Source organism: Melanerpes formicivorus, unplaced genomic scaffold (genome assembly GCF_026170545.1).
Source record: "Melanerpes formicivorus ecotype bairdi unplaced genomic scaffold, bMelFor1.0.p_v2 SCAF_285, whole genome shotgun sequence".
Lineage (NCBI taxonomy): Eukaryota > Metazoa > Chordata > Aves > Piciformes > Picidae > Melanerpes > Melanerpes formicivorus.
In genome coordinates this window covers 270,117-279,393 of record NW_027142637.1, presented here as the reverse complement: position 1 = coordinate 279,393, position 9,277 = coordinate 270,117, and the positions used below count along the sequence as shown (strand labels likewise).

The following is a 9,277-nucleotide window of genomic DNA, read 5'->3' as shown; positions in this document are numbered from 1 at the left end:
AGTCTGCCCCTCTACTCTGCTCTTGTGAGACCTCACTGGAGTACTGTGTCCAGCTTTGCTGTCCCCAGCATAAGGACATAAAACTGCTGGAGCAGGTCCAGAGGAGGCCACAAAGATGATCAGAGGGCTGGAGAACCTCCCCTATGGGGACAGGCTGAGAGAGTTGTGGCAATTCAGCCTGGAGAAAAAAAGGCTCTGGAGGGACCACAGAGAGGCTTTACAGTACCTGAAGAGGGCCTACATAAAGGCTGGGAAGGAAATTTTTACAAGGGCTTGTAATGGTAGGAAGAGAGGGAATGGATTGAAACTTGAGGAGGGCAGACTTAGATTGGAGATTAGGAAGAAATTGTTTACAGTGAGGGTGGTGAGACACTGCAACAGGTTGCCCAGGGAAAGTCATGGATGCCCCCTCCCTGGAGGTGTTTAAGACCCGGTTGCACGAGGCCTTGAGTAACCTGGGCTAGTGGGAAGGATTCCCACCCATGGCAGTAGGGTTGGAACTAGATGATCTTTGAGGTCTGTCCCAACCTAAACCATTGTATGAATCTATGAATTATTTTAGATATAACTATGTGCTATGGACAGCACACTATCAAATTAAGCATTTGACTACTGGGATTGTCCAGTTCTTCAAGAGTTTTCCAGAATTCTGCCACCAGAAGCCATTTTGAAAGGATGGACTGCAATCAGGAACTAAGTCTGAACTGAAAAATCTGTTCTGTTTAAGAAACATTGGGATAGGATAGGATAGGATAGGATAGGATAGGATAGGATAGGATAGGATAGAATAGAATAGAATAGAATAGAATAGAATAGAATAGAATAGAATAGACCAGACCAGGTTGGAGAAGACATTCGAGATCATCAAGTCCAACCCATCACCCAACCCCATCTAATCAACTAAACCATGGCACCAGCCTCTTCTTAAACACTTCCAGTGATGGTGACTCCACCACCTCCCTGGGCAGCACATTCCAATGGGCAATCTCTCTTTCTGTGAAGAACTTCTTCCTAACATCCAGCCTAAACCTCCCCTGGTGCAGCTTGGAACTGTGTCCTCTTGTTCTGGTACTGGTTGCCTGGGAGAAGAGACCAGCCCCCACCTGGCTACAACCTCCCTTCAGGTAGTTGCAGAATGTGTTAAGAATACTTCAAGTACTTGCATGCTTTACAAGACATTTTAGTTAAAACCCTGAGAACTGCTCAGAAATAGGATACCTGAAAGCTGGTCTCTGCTTCTGCTGTCTTCAAATGCGATGTTGAATTATTGCCGTTCCCCAAACACGTCTTGCCAGCCTGTCAATACAAATGTTGGCAGTAAGTATGTCATATGTTTTTCCTAAAATATAAATAGTTTTCTTAAAAATAGGTTTGGTTGGCTTTTTGTTTGTTATTTTTTTAGCCTGGCTGATGGAATCAAAGAGAACAACTTTTCAAAGCTAAGTGAATCACCTCCTGCCATCATCTCTATTAATCCCTATTATAATATCTAATGTGGCTGCAAACTTAACCATACTTACCATAATTCCCCCCTTCCAGCCCCCCCCCCCCCCCCCCCCCCATCAAATTTCAGAACAAAAAGTGAAGTTTATTCTTAGAGTGTTTCCATGGAACAGATAACTACTTATAATTGCCTGTTATGGGTGAGAAAATAGAAACAAACAGCTGAAAGCTAGCATTGAAAGTAGGACTTCTGTGTTGTTATTCTCCTGTCTTAACTGCTCAATCTCCTTGGTAGAGCAATTCTCTGAATGGGGAAGTGAGATGACACTTAAGGTATGGAAATCCTTGTTATGGGTGAGAAAGTAGCAACAAGCACCTGAAAACTAGCATTGAAAGTAGGACTTCTGTGTTGTTATTTCTTTGTCTTAACTGCTCAATCTCCTTGGTAGAGCAATTCTCTGAATGGGGAAGTGAGATGACACTTAAGGTATGGAAATGCTTGTTAGATTCATTGCTGTCATTTGCCTCCAGCAAAAATGTAATTTTCTTTGGCAATATGCTTTTCAGTGGCTGGAAAACAGAGTTGAGGAGCATAAATAAAACTAACTACACGTTAGACTTCTTGAACCAAAGAGATCTCATGTTATGAGTCTTAAGTACAGATTGAACCAGCACTGAAATTTCTGCTGTAATTAAATTAAAGTCCCTTCAGGAGCAGGATTAATGATGCCATAACTGAAGAAGTGAAAATGTGAAATACAGTAAAATATTGCTAAACTTTAGTCATTACTTGAATATGTGATCACATTGGAATTTCTTTACTGGTTTTGTAATGAAAACTGGTGCATTTAAATGGAGTACTAACAAATGAAGGGGTTTAAAGTCATCCAGAGGAGGGCCATGAAGATGATCAGAGGGCTGCAGCACCTCTGCTATGTGGACAGGCTGAGAGAAGTTCGGGGAAGATTTGAACTTGATATTAGAAATAAATTCTGTACAGTGAGAGTGGTGAAATGTTGGAATAAGTTGCCCAGGGAGGTCATAGATGCTCCCTCCCTGCAGATGTTCAAGGCCAGGCTGGATGAGGCCTTGAGCAAGCTGGGCTAGTGGGAGGTGTTCTGGCTCATGGCAGTGGGGTTGGAACTGGATAATCTTCAAGGGGTCCCTTCCAACCCAAACCATCCCATGATTCTATGCTCAAGACTCTTTCTACCATAACAATAATATTATTTAGTTTAAATTTTAACATTACTCCTCTGAAATTCTTCCTGTTTGGCATGAGCCCTTGAAGTCAAGCCTGGATAGAATATTTTTGGCACATGAGATATAATCCAACAGATTAATGAAAAAAGGTGAAAAAATCATAGCTATGCAGACATGAGCTTTGCTCATAGGAATGTGAAATCAAACATGCCTTCAGTAATATCCAACAATAGCCACTATCATAGCACCATACAATCACTAAGGTTGGAAGAGACCTCAAAGATCATCAAGTCCAACCTGTCACTCAACACCTCATGACTACTAGACCATGGCACCAAGTGTCACATCCAATCCCCTCTTGAACACCTCGAGGGACAGAGACTCCCCCACCTCCCTGGGCAGCACATCCCAGTGGCTAACAATTCTCTCAGCGAAGAACTTTCTCCTCACCTCAAGCCTAAACTTCCCCTGGTGCAGCTTGAGACTCTGTTCTCTTGTTCTGGTGCTGGCTGCCTGGGAGAAGAGACCAACCCCCACCTGGCTACAAACTCCCTTCAGGTCATTGTAGACAGCAGTAAGGTCTCCCGTGAGCCTCCTCTTCTCCAGGCTAAACAATCCCAGCTTTCTCAGCCTCTCCTTGTAGGGCTTGTGCTCAAGGCTTCTCCCCAGCCTCATTGCCCTTCTCTGGACACATTCAAGAGTCTCAATGTCCTTCTTAAATTGAGGAGCCCAGAACTGGACACAGGACTCAAGGTGTGGCCTAACCAGTGCTGAGTACAGGGGCACAATGAGTTCTCTGCTCCTGCTGGCCACACTATTCTTGATGCCATTGGCCTTCTAGGCCACCTGGGCACACTGCTGGCTCATGTTTAGCCAGCTGTCACTAAAAGGTTTCCTGGCATTTCTACAGCTCTTTTTTCTTTTGCACTTTTTGGTTGGTTGGGGGGTTGGGGTTTTTCTTTTGATTGTTTGTTTGCTTTGTTTGTTTGTTGGGGGTTTTGTTTGTTTGTTTTTGTTGTTGTTTGCTTGTTTGGTTGGTTGGTTTGGTTTTGATATTGTGATTAATTACACCTGGAACAGAAAAAGTTGTTTGGGTCTAGGACAGCAGAGGAATCATGAACAAAAAGAGAGGGGTGAAAAAAAAATCCCTAAATGGGATGTTCTGAGAAATCTTTTCCAGACCTATTGTCTTAAGAAAGGGGAAGGTAAACTCTAATTCATCCTTTGGCATCTTAAACCACAACCCAATAATAGTTACCTCAGTGAGCAGAGAACACTTAAAAATAAACACCCTAACATGTACATAAAATATCAAGGAATTTTATAAATACCCTTGCAGAAGAGCTGATGTCAGATTAGAGTTAATTAAAAAGCAAGAGAGTGACAAGGGGAAAGAAATTCATTACATTTTTGCACTTGAGAAATCTCGTTGGTCTCCCTTGCCTGTAACAAAGTTGATCTATGAACAGGTGTGAATATGAAAATGAAACATGTTATTAAGAGAACTGCTTGGAGAGGGGACAGCTGCCTCCCTCCTGCAAGCTTCTAGAGAGTCAGGGGTGCTGCCAAGGATTTTATAATGCTTCAGGGGGGCTTTAGTCGTGTTCAAGCTACTGAAGAGCCTCTGAGATGCTGCAATTATGTGACTGATGGTGAGGAGTCCCTTTTGATTTTTTTCCTGGTTTACTCAAAAGTTGGGTTAATATCACATCATAGCAATAATCAGGGTAGCATTAGTGGGGAAAAAAACATAAAGAATCATAGAATTGTTAGGGTTGGAAGGGATCTCAAGGATCATCCAGTTCCAACCCCCCTGCCATGGGCAGGGACACCTCACACTACAGCAGGCTGCTCACAGCCACATCCAGCCTGGCCTTATAAACCTCCAGGGATGAGGCTTCCACCACCTTCCTGGGCAACCTCTTCCAGTGTCTCACCACCCTCATGGGGAAGAACTTCTTCCTGACACCCAATCTGAATCTACCCATTTCTACTTTTTTTTTTCCATGTGTGGTACTTTATGACAAAAAATACCAACAAAGCCAAGAGGTAGTTTTTTGTTCTAGAAAAAGTCTAGAGAGTGAGATGGCAACAGGAATTCTTAATAAAATTTTAATGCATCAAAATCTTAAAAGTGTGGTCCTGGCAGGACTGCTAGCTAATGTATTTACTAGTAAGCTAGATTAAAATAAATGTTTTCAGCTCAGTCATATTTAGAAACAAATCAAGGCTTTTAGAGATTTCCAGGCAAACAGATTGAGGATAAAAGATATGGCAGGTCAAAAAATGGAACAGCATTTCAGGTTGTGTGAAGAAGAGGGCAGAAACAATGCTAATGAGTTAGCATTAAAAATCATTAAATCATTTAAAAATAAACTGTACATACACTAAAAAATACCCTTCAGGCAACCTGTTTCACCACGACAATAGACATGAGATAGGAATCGAAAAACATTAATTGAAATTAATGCAAATGATATCCTAAGGCTGGGGAAGGACTTCTTAGTATATCAGGTAGTGATAGGACTAGGGGGAATGGAATGAAGCTGGAGGTGGGGAGATTCAGACTGGATGTGAGGAGGAAGTTCTTCCCCATGAGAGTGGTGAAGCCCTGGAATAGGTTGTGCAGGGAGGTGGTTGGGGCACCGTCCCTGGAGGTGTTTAAGACCAGGCTGGATGAGGCCATGGCCAGCCTGATCTAATGTGAGGTGTCCCTGCCCATGGCAGGGGGGTTGGAACTAGATGATCCTTGTGGTCCCTTCCAACCCTGACTGATACTATGACTCCATGATTCTATGAAAATACCAATCTAACATTTAAGATGTATATATTAGAAGGCAAAGAATAAACCAAGCCAACAAACTAATGGTTGGCTTAAAGAAAATAAATCAGATGATAAAACTGATGCTGTATAAGTGACTAACCATTCATACTCTTCTCATAGACCAGATAAAGGCTGTCTTGGTAGGAGAACAGCAGTGAAGATTTATGTCTAGCATATTTGTTCTTTCACAGTTGTTTTCCTTTTAATAGCACACCATAAGGATCACTGTTGGAGAGAGGTAGTAGAACTGGACATTTTTCTAACCAAAGCAGCTCTATGTCTTGATGTTGTTAATGCATCAAGCATTTGTTATTGATTCCTTGGCACAGAGGAACCTTGTAGATCATTAACAAACAGATTGCGGATCGAACAACAGTGATGACTTTCAATATGTCAACAGCAGTTCAATAGCCAGAAGTGTGAGAAGTCCCAATGAATGAGCCCTACTGGTCCATGGGCCTGTCAATTCAATTCCTAAAGGAGATGGCCATGACAACATAGAATCACAGAATCATAGAATGGCTTGGATTGGAAGAAACCTCCAAAGGTCATTTAGTCCAACTGCCCTACAGTCAGCAGGGACACTAGGTCAGGTTGCTCAAAGCCTTGTGAAGCTTCACATTGAATATCTCCAGGGATGGGGCCTCCCTGAGCAATTTGTCCGAGTGTTCCACCAGCCTCATGGTGCAGAACATCCAACCTAAATCTCCTCTTCTCTAAGTTCAAGGCATTGCCCCTTGTTCTATCACTGCAGGCCCTTGGAAACAGTCACACTGCAGCCTTTTTGTAGCTCCCTTAGGGTACTGGAAGGTCACTACTAGGTCTCCCTGGAGCTTCCTCTTCTCCAGGCTGTGCAAGCCTGGCTCCCTTAGCCTGTCCTTGTAGCAGAGGTGCTCTAGACCCCTGATCATTTCTGTAGCACTCCTCTGGACCTACTCCATCAAATCCATCTCCTGCTATAACTGCAAACTGGATTTAAAGCAACCTAAACTCAACCCCACACATATGCACCCTCACACCCACATAGAAACACATGCACATATACACACCTCCCTCCCCCTGTATCTTTATGTGCTTATGTAGATATGTGTATATATAAACACATACAAACATACACCTCCCCCCATCCCTTCCCTCACCTAAAGACCACCTTAGATAAATAGGGGAAATATCAACCAAAAGACCAGTGTGGCCAGCAGGAGCAGGGAGGTCATTCTGCCCCTGTACACTGCACTGGATAGGCCACACCTTGAGTCCCGTGTTCAGTTCTGGGCCCCTCAAATTAGGAAAGATATTCACTTGCTTGAATGTGTCCAGAGAAGAGCAACACAGATGGTGAGGGGTTTGTAGCACAAGCCCTGTGAGGAGAGGCTGAGGGAGCTGGAGTTGTGTAGCCTGGAGAAGAGGAGGCTATGAGGAGACCTTATCGCTATCTACAACTCCCTGAAGGGAGGTTGTAGCCAGGTGGGGGCTGGCCTCCTCTCCCAGCCAACCAGCACCAGAACAATAGGACACAGTCTCAAGGTGCACCAGGGGAGGTTTAGGCTGGATGTTAGGAAGAAATTCTACACAGAGAGAGTGATTGGCCATTGGAATGGGCTGCCCAGGGAGGTGGTGGAGTCACCATCATTGGAGGTGTTTAGGAGGAGGCTTGACTGGGTGCTTGGTGCCATGGGTTAGTTGATTAGATAGTGTTGGATGATAGGTTGGACACGATGATCTTGAAGGTCTCTTCCAACCTGGTCTATTCTATTCTATTCTATTCTATTCTATTCTATTCTATTCTATTCTATTCTATTCTATTCTATTCTATTCTATTCTATTCTATTCTATTCTATTCTACTCCTATTCTATTCTATTCTATTCTATTCTATTCTATTCTATTCTATTCTATTCTATTCTATTCTATTCTATTCTATTCTATTCTATTCCTATTCCTTCTCACAGCCATGAATGACATACAGGCAAATCTTAAAAGTATGGTTTTTTTGTTGGTTCCCTCTAGTGCCAAAGGCTGGAAGATTGTTTTGTTTGCTCTTCTATGCAAGTCTCTCTGTCAGACTCACTCCTGTGAGGGGTGCAGTAATTATACACATACAGAAGGATAGCTTGACATGGTGGAAACAAGCCAACAGCAAATATAATTGCTTTTGGAAAATAAAGGGGTTGAAATGCTGTCAATGTGTTTTAGCTGCTCTGTGAAGATGGTAGTTCAGAAGTGCCTGCTGGAAGGATACTGGGGTTTTTTCAAGCTTTAAGTTGAGGTTTCAGCACATTAAGGACATTAGGATGAACTCATATATTGGTGTTTCTCCCACAAGAGCGTTCTCTATTTCTCTAAGAGAAGCTCAGTTGCTGTTTGTTCAAAGAATTAATATTGTTTAGGAAGATTGCTGCTAAGAAAGCTAATAAAATGTTAAGTCTATAAGGAAAGTCAACAAAGAATCCAAAGTTCAGAAGTTAAAAAGGAAAAAAAAAAAGGCAATAAAACCCCAGAAAAACAGGGTCACAAGTCAGCCTTGCTAGTTTACTGCAACTCTATTGAATTCTCTTGTAGCATCAGAAGAAAGCAGGCTGTAATTTAAGATCTTGTCAGCACTACTTCAAAGAGGATCTGGCTTTCACATCAGGTGTAACAGGACATTTCACAACACTGCATCCCCTGCTGTTGTTCAGAAAGCTGTATGGCGAAGAGTGGGACCAACACACAAAGGAAGGAAGGGGTTTGTCTGCACACAGTCTCTGTTGGTCACAAGTTTTACATCTGTGCTGGCTTCATGGGAGGGCAAGGAACAGCCACTACTACACTGTCACCATTTGAAGACTTTGAGAAAGTTCAGGTAACTCTTCAGGCAGTTCAGTCTCAACCTCTGTGTAATGACTTCGAGAACAGAACAGAACAGAACAGAACAGAATAGAATAGAATAGAATAGAATAGAATAGAATAGAATAGAATAGAATAGAATAGAATAGAATAGAATAGAATAGAATAAGCCAGATTGGGAAAGACCTTTGAGATCATCGAGTCCAACCTATCATCCAACACTACCTAATCAACTAAATCAAGGTACCAAGCACCCCATCCAGTCTCTTCCTAACACCTCCAGTGATGGTGATTCCACCAACCCCCTGGGCAGCACATTCCAATAGCCAATCATTCTTTCTATGAAGAACTTTGTCCTAACATCCAGCCTAAACCTCCCTGGCGCAGCTTGAGACTGTGTCCTCTTGTTCTGTTGGTGTTTGCCTGGGAGAAGAGACCAACCCCCACCAGGCTACAAAATCCCTTCAGGTAGTTGTAGAGAGCCATAAGGTCTCCCCTGAGCCTCCTCTTCTCCAGGCTAAACAACCCCAGCTCCCTCAGCCTCTCCTCACAGGGCTTGTTCCTCACAGGGCTTGTGTTCCAAAACCCTTACCAACTTTGTTGCCCTTCTCTAGACATGTTCCAGAACTCCACATCTTTCCTAAACTGAGGGTCCCAGAACTGGACACAGGACTCATGGTGTGGCCTAACCAGTTCTGAGTACAGAGGTACAATGACTTCCCTGCTCCTGCTGGCCACACTATCCCTGATGCAGGCCAGGATGCCATTGGCCTTCTTGGCCACCTGAATAAATACATTGTATATTCCCTGTGCCCCTTTGCAGTGGTTCCACAGTTCAGCCAAGCTAGATACCTAAATAAATAAATATATATATATATTTTTCTCTTTTAAAAGAGAAATTTCTAATACCAGGAGGAAATAAAGACACCATGTCTAGACAACTGCCCTTTGTCTCTTAGCTAAAGCCTTTCGGGGGATCCAAA

The 9,277-nt window shown here is 43.0% G+C and overlaps 1 protein-coding gene across 1 annotated transcript in view; it reads right to left on the bottom strand.

The window, feature by feature from the left end:
- Positions 1-1,218: 1,218 nt before the first annotated feature.
- LUZP2 (leucine zipper protein 2) overlaps positions 1,219-9,277 on the bottom strand; it is a gene marked incomplete at its 3' end in the record, with an annotated part of 166,109 nt that continues 158,050 nt past the window's right edge. The window contains exon 11 of the mRNA XM_068170101.1: positions 1,219-1,296. Coding sequence (XP_068026202.1) covers positions 1,219-1,296 — 78 coding nt within the window. The remainder of the gene's footprint in view (positions 1,297-9,277) is intronic.